At 31.3% G+C, this 18,093-nt stretch overlaps 2 protein-coding genes across 13 annotated transcripts in view; one reads left to right on the plus strand and one right to left on the minus strand.

Moving 5' to 3' along the window:
* The window catches only part of GPM6B (glycoprotein M6B), a 219,514-nt gene extending 215,676 nt beyond the window's left edge, over positions 1 to 3,838 (plus strand). For 3 of the 6 annotated variants that reach the window (XM_074192432.1, XM_074192434.1, XM_074192431.1), the window contains one exon: positions 1,733 to 3,838. In XM_074192432.1, the coding sequence (XP_074048533.1) occupies positions 1,733 to 1,882 (150 nt within the window). In that variant the 3' untranslated portion in view covers positions 1,883 to 3,838. Of the gene's footprint in view, positions 1 to 69 lie in introns of all 6 variants that reach the window. The other 3 variants (XM_074192436.1, XM_074192433.1, XM_074192435.1) reach the window with 1 other exon arrangement.
* Positions 3,839 to 5,779: 1,941 nt separating this feature from the next.
* Positions 5,780 to 18,093, minus strand: part of OFD1 (OFD1 centriole and centriolar satellite protein) — a 52,793-nt gene continuing 40,479 nt past the window's right edge. For 2 of the 7 annotated variants that reach the window (XM_074192425.1, XM_074192426.1), the window contains exons 15-20: positions 17,834 to 17,978; positions 11,526 to 11,617; positions 10,051 to 10,170; positions 7,926 to 8,068; positions 6,895 to 7,032; positions 5,947 to 6,319 (exon numbers count right to left, since the gene is read on the minus strand). In XM_074192425.1, coding sequence (XP_074048526.1) covers positions 6,179 to 6,319; positions 6,895 to 7,032; positions 7,926 to 8,068; positions 10,051 to 10,170; positions 11,526 to 11,617; positions 17,834 to 17,978 — 779 coding nt within the window. In that variant the 3' untranslated portion in view covers positions 5,947 to 6,178. The other 5 variants (XM_074192423.1, XM_074192427.1, XM_074192424.1 and 2 more) reach the window with 4 other exon arrangements.

Raw genomic sequence — 18,093 nt, forward strand, 5'->3', positions numbered from 1 at the left:
AAATTGCTGAGGCTTTAGCTCTCAGCTGCCTGTAATCTTACTGTCCTGTATTTTGTTCTCTTCCACCAGCTGATCTACATGATGGCTACTACATATAACTATGCGGTTTTGAAGTTTAAGAGTCGGGAAGATTGCTGCACTAAATTCTAAATTGAAATAAGGCCAATACAGAGTTTTAGAGAGCTACATTGTGTAGCTTGAACTACCACTGACACCATAGACTAAAAGTCTAGATTTTGAAGTTTTGTGACAGTAATTTGTAAATAGCTTCAGTAAACAATTAGCATAGTCAATTAATAAAATGACTTATTGTATATGAATTATAGAATGGTAAGATCTGGCTATTACCTATATTTTTGAGAGGATTCAGTTATTTTACTGACACTGGTAGTATCCTATAAAGAGAAGATTTATTTGGAGTTAACATATAGTTGCTTTTTTGTAAAGCAGTTACTTCTAGTTCAAATACTTGTAACTCTTGGATGCCTGCCTCATTCCTCATTTTTTTCTTGTTTTTAAATTTGATTTCAAGGATTTAAACAAAACAAAAATCCCAACATAATTCTAAAAGTTAGATGAAAGAGAATGATTAAAATTTGGGCTTTAACATTGTTTTTGTCATGATTCTTGGGGAAAAATTCATTTTAGAAAAAAGTGAATTTAGATTTTTTAAAAGCTTTTAAAACATTTTAGCACATTGCAAAGTCAGTTTGACACCAACTAAAAATTCCCAGAAAAGCAAGATAGAAATAACTACTCTTTATTTTTTCTCCATTAAAGGAATTTATTATTTTTCTATTTTGCGCAACACAATCAGTCCTTTCAAACCTCCCACCCCACCTCCACAATAAATTGATAAATGGTTATCTTAAATCTTGTATATCGGTGCAGTAGTAACTGATTTCTCAGTAGCCAGTTCTTGAAATGCAAGTTAAGATTTTAATGGGAAGAGAAATTGTGCAAATACCTGAAAACCTCAAACATGATGAAAGGAAATGAGAGAAATAAAGGTCAGAAGATGCAGAATTGTGTTACAGGAAATATGAAGGAAAGGAGTTGGGAAGAAATGTGGTTGCTCCATCAGCTGTTAATGAATAATTTCCTAATGGATTCAGACATTGAATGAAATGAGAGTTCTAAAATGAAAACTGTAGCTGTAAACTGTCACCACTAAAATCTGTTTTAATCCAGAGACTGCATGCTTGCTAATAGTTTTTAGTTTGGGTTTTCACATCCATTATTTAAATTTTCTCATGTTATAAACTGTAACTTTTTCCATTATTTACACAAAATAAAGTGTTTACAGTTGTGAGGGAAAACTTGTTCTTACCTTGCAAGAAATGTCTATGTACATCTATTTTAAAAATCCAAATGCCAACTTAGTGCATTCCCAGATTTGTGCATTAGATTTAAACTCTCTTCAAATGATAAAAAGTGCTTTGCTATTTTTCACTTATACTTTTTCTTATAGCCTTGGCCCATTTACATAAGTTGCTACTTGTTTATTAACTAACTTTTCTTCAGTCCGTTAATATTAAACAAAATAGAAAGGCATGCTTGCAATTCAGGAAGCCATTTATACTGACTCTCTGATTCTTCAGTAGCAGAATGTATGTATTAATATAGAATAACCTCCTCCCATTTTTATTAGACAATATCTATTAATCTGACTAGCAGCTTGCTTTGCCTTTTGACATGCTCACTAGCCATCATGCTCACCCTTCTCTTCCAGATCCACTTCCTCATGATACTGTCTTCTAACTGGGCTTACTTAAAGGATGCAAGCAAAATGCAGGCCTACCAGGATATCAAAGCAAAAGAAGAACAGGAACTTCAGGATATCCAGTCTCGGTCAAAAGAACAGCTCAATTCTTATACATAAATGTTTGCCAGAGCAATTCAACAGAAGAATTTATAGCTCTGACAAATCATCAAATGGCTGCTCTGCAGTACAGATGCATGTCCACCAAACAAATATAGGAGTACAAAAACTTCACTGTCAAGCTCCTGGGACTTATTTCTAGGAAAACCTTCCACTGGGTAAATCTTTCTTCCTTTAGAACAGATACTGGAGGTTTCATGTCAGCCATTTTAAAAGGCAACACTTTTGACACAATGATTGTTTATCTTTTTGAGAATATGGCATTCCCTCATTTCACTTTTCCTCATTGGTGTGGTCAGTGGGAATCAGTCAGCTCTTTAGTAAGAGCTCTCAACCATCCAGCATTAGAAAGTTTATCTATCTACAAATACATGTATATAAACATATATGTGTATATACATATATATATATATGTATATATGTATATGTATATAAAAATGCCCATCTACCAAGTATCATTTCTGACAGCTGAAATTTTTGGCTCTTGTGAATTTTGGCTCTAGTAATTTTTTCATAAGGTGACTAAATTTCTTTTTCTCTCCTAATGAACTGGCTCTTTCTGATTTGTCCGCATACAGGACACAGCAATTCCCTGAGCCAGTCAGAAGGCAGCTATCCAGAAATGCCTCAATAAGCCACTTTAATTCTGCCCTCCTTACTGCTGGAACAACCTAGATTCCCAATTCATGGACAAGTCCTGTAGAATTTGTTTCATACATCATTCAGTTTTAATAAAATGGTGTGATCCAATAATTTTTTTTCTTTCTAAATGCCAGCTTTGCCTTAATGTAAATTTCTTCTAAATTTCTAAGAATTTATATAAGAGGAGGAGACCATGACTTATTTGTGGTACCTCATTTCACAAATTTCTTTTCTTAAGAAGTGTTACCTTATTAAAATGACAAGCATCAAATACCATTTGTAGATGGTCTAGATAGTGAGTTCAAAGTTTCACACCAGCTATCTAAAATTGAATTATAAGTAGACCACAGACCTCCTGCTTTTCTAGAACTTGATATCTAAATTAGAATTTGTATTTATTTTATTTTCTTTAAATAAATCTTAGTTATGACCCCAAAGTGATTAAGTTTGATGTTCAGCAAGAAAACTGCTAGAGTTTAAGCCATTTAACAGAAACTTGCCTTCAAAATCATTGTGTTTCAGAAGCATCAAGTGATTATTGGGTATTAGTGATGGTAAATTTTGTGTTGTTCTTCATGAAATGATAAACATAACCGTTGGGTATATCAGTGCTTTTAAAAAGAAGCTACATAATATAAAGTTAACCACTGTATATTCATGTTTAAAGTTAACTTGTGGTTTGACTGTTTCCTGGATATTAAAACACATACCTATGTGAAAATGTATAAAAATGAAAGGAAGCATATATTTACTTAGAAGCTATTAAAACTGAACTTTTTCAGGTACTATAGTTCATTTGGATCATTAAATTTAATTAAATGCCTAAAATGTGTAATTTAACCCTTTTTTACAATGGGGGAGGCTCTCTTCTATGTAGAGCAAGTGACAGAATAATTTAGTGTTTGTTTTCCTGTTGCATGAAGGAGACTTAAATATTTTCCACAGCAGTGCGGGTGCTGTCATACAATAGTCCAGTGTTCTCATAGAAGAGTAATGGAGGCAGTGTCTTAAAGCCTAATTCTTTTTCTAAGTCTAGGTAGTTATTACCAGGAGTTTTTGAAAGTTTTGTTTTAAGTAGTCTAATATTTTTTATGTAAAGATCATTAAATTTTGCTATGTATAAATTTTTGTAACCTAACAGTGAATCAATATTTTCTATCAGTGCCAAGGGCTTCCTGTAGTTATATTCAAGTGTTACAATAAATATTTGTAGATAATAGAGTCAACATGTGTATGCTTATTTTAAGATTCTATCTAGGCAAAAGTAGTTGTGGCTGTACTGATAGTAATAAAATAAAATTATAGCTTCCTTCATTTGGTGTTTTAGCATACATAAACCTCTTTTGACTTTGTCTTTGGATCGGTTGTTTTAATATAACTAAATGTATTGAAATTTCATACTAATTAGATAACAAAATATTTGTTGGAAGGTTGGTTAAAAAAAATCACATTTAAAGCAATAATAATTGAAGTGAGCTCTGTAACTCACTGAATTATGTTACACAAAAAATGGTATTTGTTATATGATATTGATGTCTTATAGTTTCCCAGGAAATTACTTGTGTTCAACAGTGTGAGAGAACTGTCGAGGCCTAGATTTTTTATTTCAAGACATGTTACTATCTTGGTGAAAGGACCTGAAACTGATTTAAAGGTGCTTCTCACAGTTATACATATTTATAATATCTTAGTGTTATGATGAATTTAATACATTTACATTATATAAAACATTTAATTTTTACAAATTCTAGGAGCATCAAGTCTGTAAATAGCATAAAAAGATATGTGTTATCAATAGGTTATTTTTTTTTAAATCAAGGGTCTAATGTATAATGGAATGAATAGTAAGTCAATTCAGTAAGGTTTTATTTATACTTTTAACCATTATTGTAGTACCTGTCAGTGTGTATTTGAACATTTTGAGCACAGTCTCATCATTATATTACATAATGATATTTGTAATCCAGGTTTATGGGCCCAATTGATAAATTCACATTTATACATCTATTGTGAAGCATGATCAAGCAATACATTAACTGTTGTTCTCCTCATAACCTCACCCCTGAATCTTCTCATCAGTATGGAGTCAAAAGGTCCTATAGTGTATATATATTAGCACCTTAATTATATTTTATACCCTCCAAAGTCCTTTTATAAAATTAGATTAAATATCTTGAAACTGATTATAATTTATTTAAAATGTTGAGCATTTATACCTTAGGAAACCTGAATTAATACAACTAGTAGCAAGAACTATTCTTCCAAAGTTGTGAATGATATAAATTAAGATCTGAAAGTGAAGAAAGACCTTAAAGTACTTTAATCATTCTGTAGGCTTTCAGAAATTGGCAGTAAATACTGCTACTTTTCTAGATAAACATACTTGCTTATGAAAAGTTTTTAATATACATATATTTTAACTCTTCAATACAGGTTTATGTTTACATACATCAATATTTTTCTAATCATTGTGGTTTTTCTCCATATCCCAGTAGATGGATAATTCATTCATTGTGGAATTTTCACACATAAATTTACACTAGGGTGCTTTTTAATGATCATTTTTTTTTTTTAAACTGACAATATGATTCCCATTATTAGAAGAAAGGTGGTGTGGCATTATCAGACATGGAATCTAAATGATCTGGGTTGAAGTCCTTCCATTAGCACATTCAACGTGTGATTCTGAACAAATCACTTAACTTCCCCGTGTCTCAGGTGACAGTCTGAGTTGCAGAGCTCCTGTGCTCCTGTACATTGATACAGGGAATTTTTCAACTGAGGGTTTCCTAGGCCAATGAAATCACAGGTTGGAACACCCATTAAACAAAAAACCACCTTCTCATTAAGGTCTGAGAAAAATAAAACGTAAGAATTTAATTTTTCAGTAATTTTATTATCTTGTATAGTTATAATGGAAAGCTGATTTATCTACAACTTTTAGCTTCTCTGGAAGAACTAACATCATTTACTAACCATTAAAAACAGAGTTCCAAGTTGTATAAGTTCCTTGAAAAGATATATAACTATAAAGTTAGAGGAATAGGGAACATATGGTACTTTTAAAAAAAAAGTAATTTGTTTGCTAAGGCTATGGGTCTTGAAAGCTCAGATTAGCTTATTCTATGGGCTTAAGTCTTGTAACTAACATTAGTCCTGTATATAAATAGAAACTTTAAGAAATATTTCTTGTTAAGTTCTTGTACACATCCTATTTAAAAATATAGATATCAAAAAGAAATATGCAACCCCATATAGACTTTCTATATGTGAAATCTTTATTAAATATTCTGGCTTACAACAGTGAAAACCCGGACCTAAACTTGATACATAATATTGTTATGAGTATGAACCGGGAAGCAAACCTTTCACCAGAAGTCATCTGGTTCTTCAAAAACTGACAAACTAAATAAGGAAAAGAGATGAAAGAATAATTAGAAAAATTATTTCTTAGAAAGCATTTTGAAATTAAATGGTCAGGTTTGGGGTTTTTTTCGAGGCAGAGGCATATGAAATGATTTTTATACTATGACACTGGCCTAACCTTCTTTACAGTTTATTATCTCTAGCTCATGTTCACTCAAGCTTCACATATCTGACATCAAAACAATTAATTTGGTGATCTTATAAAGAGCTCAAACATTATTCTAACAGTCAAGAGAAGCCTCTTAAAAAAACCTTAAATTTAGCCAAACTAACATCAGTATTGCTTGGAATATCATACCTGTCAGCTTTATCATTAGACAATAGTGTTTCTTCTATTGATGCTCCTTCCACAACTTCCTTTTTTGAGCTCTGAAGAGTAGAGGAAGAGAAATGTAAAGTATTTTGTATATTTAGTATGCTACATAAATCTTGAAATTTATAATTACAGCTAAAACAAATTTAGGCAAATAAATTAAGGTATTTAGAAGCTAATCACAAAAATAATCTAGTTTGCAATCTCAAGTACTTAAATGACGATCTACAAAGTATTAGATTATTATAACAACTCTACTAGATTTGGCTACTTGTCTAAAATATATTTTAAATTTTTGTTTGTCCCCAAATACAAAGGTTGTATAGGGGAAGGTGGGGAACAATACTTTTCCCTCTTTAAACTCAAAAACATTAATTTCTATTTAATTGGGTTATCTGATTGTCATGATGTAAAATTGAAATAAAAACCACAGAAGTTCCTAGAAAAAAAGTTTTATATATGAAGTAATCATACTTAATCTGTTATGAACTTAATACAATAATGCTGTCCCTATGACTGGTTTTTATTAAAGAGGCTATAATAATTTACTATTCACAGTATTACAGATTTACACATTCTATTAATTTATTTGCCATCCACCTTCTTACAGTTCTTTAAAAATTCTTCTCACCTTATTTTCTGATTCCTGCTCTTTACTCTGTTGAATGATTTTCATATACTTCTCTAGAGAGTTGACAATTTCTTTGTCAATTTCTAACTCTTTATTATCTTTTTCTACTTCACTTTTTAATGATTCTTCAAGTAATCTCTAGAAAATAAAATTAATGAGAATTTCTTTTCACAAATAATAAGCACTGCTTAAGCATTTATGATGTTCAAGGCAAACACACTTGCCCTTAAGGTGCTTAGGTTTTAACTAGAGAGATAACATGTATTGCATATATAAAAATGCATATGAAACAGAAACACAGTAAATTGAAAGAGGAAGGCACTAGGATTTGGGAAATACTAAGAAAGACCTCATAAAGGAATCTTCGAAAGAATTAGGGATTCTAGTTGCAATTAGTACAAACAATTAGTACAAAGTCACAGAAACAGGAGTTGGGAGTGTCAGATGCAAGAGATAAAAAAAATGGGCATTTCATTAGACTGCAGGTAGACTGGGTCAGGTAGTGAGGAGTATATGCCAATCACAGAAGTTTATATTTGAACCTAGAAATAACCAGGAAAATAATGAATTTACAGAGTAGGAAGGAACAGACAAGGTCAGACTTCAACTTACAGGATATTACATTAGCTATATGGAATAATGTGGAATATAGAGTAGGAAGAATCACAAAATGGGAGACAAAATGAGAGGTTCTTTTTAAAATAGTTTGAACAAGAAAGTGGGTGCCTAGAGTGGTAATTGTATGATGAGTATATAGAAGATGTTGAGAGAAAAAAAGATAAAAACTGGCAACTGACTAAATATATATATATATATATATATATATATATATATGTATATGTATATATATGCATATATATATGTATATATACATATACATATATATGTATATACATATATATATAAAATGAATGAGAATGAAGAATAAAGGATATTAAAAAATAGGATAAATGAAAGTTTAAAAAGACATGTGCCAAATAAAAAAAAATATTAAGCATTAGAAGCATTGAGTACTAAGTAGTGCTTATCACCATTTCTTGATCCAGTTTTTGTAGTTCTTTTTGTTCCCTTTCAAAAGTTTCCAGTCTTTCTTTCTGCTTCTTTTCCTCTCTTTCTCTCCGTTTCTCTTCCCATTTTTCTTCTTCTATCTTCTCTTCTTCTAGATCTAGTGTTACTAGAAGAGAATAATGAATCAAACACCCACACAAGTATGGAAAGGTTTTTTAGATTAGAGGCCATCAAGTCAACTCATCTTAGGAAAGAGACCCTGAGAGATCAAGTCATTTACTCTAAGTTCTGACTTTCCATGATATCATACTACCTCCCTGAATTAGTTACTAATTCACACTAATGCCCTATAATCTTTTGCTCCCATTACTCTAAGATAATTAAAATTAAAAAAATCTTAGCAGTTCTAATATTCTTTCCATTTGATAAGTTGAGTCAACTAATAAAGTCACAGGGGCCATCAGGGCCAGTGGCCACTAAGGATGAAAGTAGAAGTGGGAAAGACAAGTCGTTTATTCTATCTTCCAAAGTATAGGAGAGCTGATTTGTCAAATTTCATCAACAGAAAAAAATACAGCTTTATCCTTATTCAACTTTACCAGGAAGTAAAACGCAAATACCTGGGAAGTTTCCAATTTCCTAGGCAGTATTTTGATCCCTTTCCTCCGACTTACAAATTAATACTCCTTTGGGTTATCCATTGCAAAGGAGTTAGAACCGAAACTCAAGGACTGGTGTTACTTTAAGCAAAGAAAATAAATTCAGAGTTTATTATTTTCACTTATTACCCTAATTGTTTCTGAGCTTCAATCCCACAATACCAACTTCATCTCCAGATAAATGTCCCATAGACATCTCAAATTAAATGTGTCAATAACAAAGCTCTCATTAACTCTTATTCCTCCTCCAAATTTCCCTTCCTTTAAGTCACCAGGTTCACAGCTTCAAATTCTTCACTTTCCCTAATCGCTACCCATCCTTGCATATCCAGTTATTCACCATGTTCTTGCAATTTTACCTTGACAAAATCTCTCGTATTTACCCTTTTAATTCAGTTACCACACAACTTCAGGGTTTCATTACCTCTCATGTTGGCTATTACAATAGTTTCATAATAGATCTCCTTCTAGTCTCTAAACTTCATAGTCCATCTTCATACAGCTGCCAAAATTATCTTCCTAAAGCCCAGATCTGATACTCCCCAACTTAAGAATCTTCGATGGCTCCCCTCTTGACTAGTAAAAAATAGAACCTCCTTAGTTTGGCTTTGAAACCCTTCAAAGTCTGGCTATTAGTTCACATCATTCCCCCTTATACATTCGCCTATTTGCTAAACACAGCATTCCATCTCCTATTTGTGCCTTACCCCATTTCCCACCTCCCTACCTTCACCTTTTCAACTCTGCCTCTTAGAAATCTTAGTTTCTGTTAAGGCTTTAATTCAAGTGCCCACTACCTACAGATAGAAAAGACTACCTTTGAGGGCATGGACTGTTTTCCATTTTGTTAGCATATCCCCAGCTGTTAAACTATCTTGCACATAGCAGAAGTCTGATAAAATACTTCCTGAAATTATTTTACTTCTTAGTTAGATCTCTTTATTATAAAAAAAGTACAACTCCATCAGAAGCAGAACTATCTATATTTGTACATCTAAACATATTTTCCTTTAATAATTGTTTAAAATCACAAACAGTGTCATTTAAATTAAGAGTGATTTAAGTAACCTGTTTTTATATTTAGATGATTGAGACAGTAGGTAACTGGACAGAAAGTGTTGTATTATTGTAGCCTATTTTGGGGCTTAACTATTTTTAGAAAAAGAAAAAAAAAGGTTACTAGCTCTGACTCAAAGTTCAACTCTACCGAGGACAAGAGGTGGATGGGGAAGGAACTTCAAGGGCCAAGGGAGGCAGAAATGGATAAAGTTTTATATATTGTTCAAGATATCAGAATGTGAAAGCCTCAGTTATCTAAATTTTAAAAGTCTCTCTTTTAAAGTTTTCTTAAATTTTAATCTAAAAATGATAGTTGATATACTAAATTTATTCAACCCAAATATTTTCTCAGTAACTATCTCAAAAGTTACTTATTCAAGCAGCTTTTTCTTTCAATAATTCAATATTCTATTAATTAAAAAAAACTTACTTGGGTCCTGATGCAGAGTAGTTATTGTTGGCACAGTGTATACACCATTGTTAGTGGGAACCATATCTCCAACTGGATTTAATACATCTATTTCAAGTTGCTTTGGAATGTTCCCACCATCTAAAAGAGGTTTGGACAATGGATCCATTATTCCCTAATTATAACAGAAGGGCAAAAGAACAGTTGCAATGTGGAAATAGCTGATCTTTAATTTCAGGCAGCTAAATAATAAAGTAGGTCCCTATCAAACATTAGATAGAAAATATTAAGACTATATTCTTATATACAGTGTTACCAACAGAGGATTATTTGACAGATTTGGAAAAACCTTGACTACATGTTTGTAAAAGTCTGGAGTTAAATGCTTGAAAGAATAAGATTTATTTTGCAAATATTTAAGAAATGCAATAAGCTATAAACCAAATAATTTCTATGTGGAAAACAAGATTTTTCAGGCTGCTGACAAAACACATGACCCAGAATGTTTCTGAACAAAACCACAAATTATAGGGTTTTTTTATACCAGCAAGTTTTAAAAGATTCTAGAAAATAATATGAATGTTCATCATTAACCCCTTATTTAACCAGTTTCTGATATTTTCTATAGCTCAATAAAAATTCCCTTATTATAACTTAACATCACATTAGAATTTGGGAAACATTAGAGATCAAAATAAAGACCCATGGTCACACGCCCAATTAATAGTTGAGCCAAGGATCAGTGCTATTTTCACTAAAGTGGAATTTTAACTAGTGAAAATTAAGCTCAGTATAATCAAAAGAAAAATAATAAATTTCCCAGTTTATAAAAGGGGAAAAAAAAACACCCTTTATTTTTGATGCAATTGGTACTGAAGTAATTCCACTTTTATTCAGGTATATATTCTTTTGATATTTTCTTATAAATGATTGACTCTAAAGGGAAAACTAAATGACTAATTACTTTTTTGACTAATTACTTTTTCATGAATACATCTTTCAGACTTATCCCATATTTCCCAACCCCTCTTTAATTCTAGAGTCTTCCCTCTTATTTCCTATTTCTCTGTAGAAGGCTTGCTTGTATATATTATCTCTCTCCCACTAGATTATGAGATTCAGAAGGGCTTTTTTGCCTCTTTTTTATATTCCCCAGCACTTATTAACCTTATTAAAGGTTTATTGACTGATTGGCTAATAGAATGTTAGAATGAAAGGAACAAAAGGATCATCTAGCTCCCCCATATTACTGTGCCCAAGGTAATATAAGCCAGTTAGTGGCATAGGGCATAAGAGCTACAAACTTCCAACTGCAAAACTCTATTGCCCTTTAAAAAAAAGATCTAAAAAGCCTTATAAAAATCTGTGAAGAATGTATGAATAATATAAGTCTATATTGCATCATAAACATTTCCATATTTATATTTACTTATAGTTGGTATAGTTCACTAAAATTATCTACATATCAAGTTATTAAAGCAGGTATTAGAACTTACATCCTAAAAATTCATTTTGAACATCTTCAATGTCTGGTTTCTCTGCATTTGAAAATTCACTTATATCTTGATCAGTATGCTGCTCAAAATTACTAGAAGAAAAAAAGATAAGCATAATTGAATAAAGATGCTTTATCTTAATAAAAGACTGTCATCTCTATGTGGTATCTAAAAGAATTTTTTCAGATACATTTTAAAAAACTGTTACCCCAGGACCAATCTGATAGATCCCCTGAGGATAGATAGTAAGACATACTTGGGAGCTTATAAAGCTACCTGTATGCTATTCTTATTCTTTATTTTATATGCTATATTTTTAAAAAATTATTTACTTTTAAGGACAATAAATATAGCTACAGAAACACTTTCATGAGTTTTAAAGAAAAAAATTTACATTTAACTTTTCAATAGTCACACCTTGTAACTTATTATCATTGCAGAACTACAGGTTAATGGTACAAAAATCATAAGGCCTGATCTTCCTAAATTCATTACTACACAACATATATATGTGTATATATATATATATATATATATATATATATATATATACACATATATATATATACACATATACATACACACACACATATGAATGAACTATATAGGAGTTAACGCTATTAACAGATTTTTTTTAATGTTTCAAAATAAATTTAACTCTTACTTTTAAAAAGAATCTGTCTTGTTTGCTAAGGGAGCCTAAGGTACAAAGTACAAATATCCAGAAATGCCTTTACCTAGATAATTTTTTTATGAGGTCATTCAATGAATATCAAAAACAAGCCCTATATTCAAATGGACTATATTAATAAGCACAAATAAACCATAAAGTGAGAATTACATATTTCAGGTTTCAAAACAATGAAAGCAAAAAATTCACAAGTTTTTCAGAGGAATGAAACTTAAATCTAAACAATTAAAAATTACAAAGATAGAAGGGATCTCATATATCTAATCCAACATGCTCATTTTAAAATATGAGGAAACCGAGACCAAGTATTTAATGGTAGAGTTAAAATCCAAACCAAGATCTACATGTGTTAAATTTAGAATCATGCATGGGATTACATCTTTCATGTTTCATTTACATGTTTCACTCTTCAGATTCCCCCCACCCTACCACCACCATATCATTTTTTCATACTTATTTTCAATTTTTCAGTTTCTTGCTGCCCCTTAAATACCATAAAATAAAACATGAGCTACCCCACAGTCTCAACTACCAAGAGCACATCAACAAAGTAAGTAATAATAATAATAATAATAATAATAATAATAATATTCTTACCAAATTCATCTTATTTTAGTCAGGACAACCCTTCAAATACTTTTCTACAACTATTGAATTTTCTTATTATTATGATTAAAAAGCTCACATACTATGGTTTTAAAAAGTAGAATCACATCTTAAAGGAAAAAAATACTTAAGGAGTTTGAGACTAGCCTAGTGGTCATACAGTCTGAAGAAAGAGATGGCAACTAAGGACACTAAGCTAAGTCTACTAGTAGTTCTAAATCCAGGATTCTATGGTTAAATCCTTTAATCAGATTACAGAGCTTTGGTAGGGAGGAAGAAGATGGTCCTATATACCTGCCTTATCATTCTTCTGAAAACATTCCACTTGCAAAAATACTCTATTCCTTCTAATCAGTTGCTAAATTGTGGGCATGTCCATTTTTACATATACAGGCATAGCTCAAAGATATTGTAAGTTCAGTTCTAGAATATGGCAGTAAAGCAATCCACATAATTTTTTTGGTTTCCCACTGAATGTAAAAAGTAATGCTTAAACTATACTATAGGTCTATTAAGTGTGCAATAGTACAATGTATAAATATATATGTATATAAATATACATATACACATGTACACACACATATTTATATGTATATATGCCTTAATTTAAAAATATTTTATGACTAAAAAATTCTAACCATTCACTAGGCTTTCAGAAAATCATAAACTTTTTCCTGATGGCTTGCCAGAATTGTTTATGGTTGCTGACTGATCAGGGTAATAATATGAGTCATCCCTCAAATGATTAATGGTCAAAGAATGTGAATAGGAAATTTTTAGATGACATCTTTAAACAAACAAAACAAACCCAATTAAATGGTTTTCAAAAATCAACTTGGCCAATCTTATCTTTCATTTTCAGAATTTCAAATGTGGAGTATCTGAAGGGGTGGAGTATTTTCTAGTTCTTTTAAGCTGCCTGCTCCTAAGGAATTCAAACATCTTATAATGATGCTTGAATAATTTCTTCAAAAGTGCTTTTCTGATTATAATTGGTTGGTAAAATTTATATTTAATATCTCTGCTTTTCTACATTTGTTTATAAGGCATAGGATCAATTTTTATATGTGCCATCTGAGTCATTTGTAAGCTCCTTTCTATTCTCATTCAGCAGTTACATCATAGAGCTATCAAAACTAAATAACTTTCTTTTTTTTTTTTAAGGTTTTTGCCAGGCAAATGGGGTTAAGTGGCTTGCCCAAGGCCACACAGCTAGGTAACTGTTAAGTGTCTGAGACCGGATTTGAACCCAGGTACTCCTGACTCCAAGGCTGGTGCTTTATCCACTGTGCCACCTAGCCGCCCCTAAATAACTTTCTTAAATTCTACTCAGGTTCTTAAAACTTTTTTCTTGTTTAGTGTTCTGTTAGATTCATCTGGGTCTGAAAGGGATAGACTGAGGACCTCAACTAATAAAAACTGATAAAAGACAAATCATTAATCAATCTAATTTTTGAAGATTAAAAAAAAAAGCCAAGAATCAAAATGACAGAGAATTCACAACAAATGAAAAGTAAATTATTAGAAACTACTTTGCCCAACAATATTCCAAGAAAACTGAAACAAAAAGGGATGAATATTATTAAAAGTATAAAGTACTCAAATGAACAGAATAATAGAGAATTAAAGTAGCTCAATTTCAGAAAAAGAAATTGAACAAGTATAAATGAACTCAAGGGAAAAAACCTAAGGAACAGATAGATTTTTAAGTGAATTCTATCAAGCATCCAAAGAATAAGTAATTCTAATATTATGTTGTTTTTCAATAGAGGTAAATAAGGGAAGTGGTAAAATTCCTTTTATGATCCAATTATGTTCTTGAAACCTAAACCAGAGATAGACAAAGGAGGGAATGAAAACTATAAACAATATTCCTAATAATGTCGACATTTTATGTAAAAATATATAATAAAGAACTGAAAAATATTAGCATAGAGGTCACAGCAATATATTAAAAAGAATATATATGCTATAACTTGATTGTATTTATATTTATGGAAAAAAAAGGCAGGGTTGGTACCAAGTTTTACAGAAATTAGGTTTAGAATTAACCACCGTATCATATCATATACCACCCCACACTTCAAATGCATACAAAACCTAGATATGAAAGGTAATATCATAACAAGTTAAGAGGAGAAAGAAAGGAAGGTTATCTTTCACAATTGGTGAAGAATTCATTACTGTCTTGAGGGATAGAGGGGATCACAGAAGAAAAAATAATGCAACATTTTAGTATAACTAAAATCAATTTAACTAAATTTAGAAGGGAAAGAGTTAACCAGGTAAAAGCTTTTTGTATCGAGTTTTTCCTGATACAGTTCTAATATCCAAGACATATAAATGATTAAAAAGTTCAGAATGAGAATTATTTCCCCTTTGACAGATAATTGGTCAAAGGATATGAAAACAGATTCTTAAAAGAAGAAATTCAAGCTATCAACAATTATATTAAAAATGGTTCCATTTTATACTCATCAGATCTTACAAAGATGAGAAAAAAGGAAAATGTTACTTGTAGAAAGGCAAGCCTACTAATTATTATTAATAGTAGCAGAGTTGTGAAATGGTCCATCCTTTCTGGAATACAATTTCCAACTCTACTCAAAAAACATTAAAATGTATACCACCTTACACAGCAATACCAATAATAATAAAATATTGTACCATGAGAAATAATTAAAGGGAGAGTTCCAGGAAAACCTGAACTGATAAAGAATAAAGCAAGAACCAGGAGAACAATTTATACAATATTAACACTATAAAAAAAAAAGTAACTTTGAAAGACTTAACAAATATAATCATGCCAATGAAAACCAGGAACCCCTCCCCAAGCTCAATCATAAAGTATCCTACCTACCTTCAGACAGAAAATAGTCTGAAAGTGTAGAATGAAACATTTGTAAATTATAACCAAAGTATGGATATATTTTGCTTGACCATACATATTTGGTACAAGATTCTGTTTTTTGGTTTTGTTTTTTTTTTACTGTGGAACTTGGGAAAGAGAAAGAGACTAGATTAGCAATAGTATTATCAAAACAGAAAAAGAGAGGTTCACTGAAAATTTTAAAATAAATTAATAATCTTATAATGCTGACTAAATATTCCATTTGCAAAATAAATTAAGCTAGTTGCCACCGAAAAATCTCCTCTTAAGTAAGAAATGCATGGAAAAAACTTAACAGTTATACTATATTAAACTGATCAGGACACAAATAGGAACTCATCTTCATAAAGCATTTAAAGGTTTATAAAATATTCTTTACAACAACCTTCAGGGGATAGGTAGTATAAATATTATCCCCATTGGAAGGATTAAAAAACTGAGGTATAGAGAGAGATCTGATTGTCATTCCACTGCTCAAGAATTTTTAAAAAATTAGTTTCAGTGACTTTTACCTGCAGAATAAAATGGAAACTACTATACTTGACATTGCAATATGACTCAGAAAACCTATCTTTTCCCACAATGGTTCCAATATTATTCTCCTCTATAGACACTACATTCCAGTCAAATCATCTACTCACTCTTCCTTGTACATTATTTTTTATCTTCTTTATATTCCTTTCATAGGATGCCTATTATGCCCAGAATGTTCTTTCTTCTCATCTCTTCCTTTAATTCCTTAAATGCAACCTCCTGTGACAAGCCTTTCTTGATTCTTCAACTGTTAATATCACTAAAATATTTCATTTTCAGAAACCTTCTTTTTTTCCTAGTCTGCCTCTTCTCAGTTCACCCCCCATATCAATTCAATGCAATTCAATGATATTCTGGAACTGTGCTCACAATCTAATGGAAAAAACAACAAGCAAACAAATGTATACAAAGCAAGCACTATACAAGATAAACAAGAAATAATTAACAGAGGTATATTAACACTAGAATTAAGTGATACTGGGGAGGGCTTCCTGTAGGAAGTGGATTTTAGTTGCAACTTAAAGGAAGCAAGGAATGCTAGCAGTTGGAGCAGAAAAGGGAGAGTATTCCAAGCCAAAGGAACAACCAGAGATTAAGTCCATAGCTGAGATGATCACCCAGGAAACCAGTAACACTAGATTGAAGAGTACATGTGGGAGAGTAAGATATTAAAAAGAATGGAAAAATTAGGAGGAAGTTAGGTTATGAAGGGTTTTGAATGCCAAAGAGTATTTTCTATTTACTCCTTGAGTAAACATGATCAGATTTGCATTTTAGGAAAATCATTCTAGTGACTGGAGGGAGGTAAAGATTTGAAGCAGGCAGACCTACCAGACACATTATTACAATTATCCAGGTGTAAGGATGAGGGCCTGCACTGACTGAGAATGATAGCAGTGTCAAAGGACAAAGGGATGTACTCAAGAGATGCTGCAAAATGATATCAACAGGTCTTGTCAATAAGCTTGGTTATGACTAAACAATCTCCTGAAAGTTTCCATCAGATCCCATCATTTAAAACCTTCACAGTGGGGTACCTATTACTTCTAATTACAATTATTTAGGTACATGTTTTATTCTTCTACAGATTATAAATTTCTTGAAGGCAGCAACAATACAGTATATTTTTTTTAATTTACAATGCTTATTTCAGTACTTTGTTCTTAGATACTTAGTAACTTTATCAAATGACTATTTGCTGAAAAAGCAGCATCCTTCATGTCAATAATAGAAAGACCAAAGCCATTAACCGGATTAGTTTTCATTAGGAGAAGGAATGTGCTCAGTCCTTCTTCCTACATTTTGTTTAGAGATATGTGTATATATTAGATTGATTCTTTTTTTGTGTCTTTTTATTCCTAGCACTAGTACACTGAATGATACAAAGCAGATAATTTAACCTCCCTTCCTCACCAAACAGTTAAGAAACATTCATTTGAAACAAAAAGTTTAATTTGAGGAACTCATTTTGGACAATATAAATTATATACTCATATACAACCTTTAATAATATATCTAAACTATGTATAACACTCAGAAATAAAGTGAAATTATGTACTTCAAACAAACATTAAGTATGATCTTTACCTTGACTTCTGTTCATGATTACTTGATAAGCAAGCAACTGAGATACTGGGAGCAGATATAGCAGATGAAAGTTGGGTTGTCTTTGGAATTGGCGATGGAATTATGTCAGCAAGGTTACAGGGAGACACAACAAATGACCCATTACCTGAAAGGTATAATCTTGTATTTCATTATATATTATAAATTTCTTAGTGAAGACATTAAGACTGTTTTCTGAATTGCTATAAAAATATATTAGAACAAATATAACCAGTTTTTAT

The sequence above is a fragment of the Macrotis lagotis genome, chromosome 6 (assembly GCF_037893015.1).
Source record: "Macrotis lagotis isolate mMagLag1 chromosome 6, bilby.v1.9.chrom.fasta, whole genome shotgun sequence".
NCBI classification, from domain to species: domain Eukaryota; kingdom Metazoa; phylum Chordata; class Mammalia; order Peramelemorphia; family Peramelidae; genus Macrotis; species Macrotis lagotis.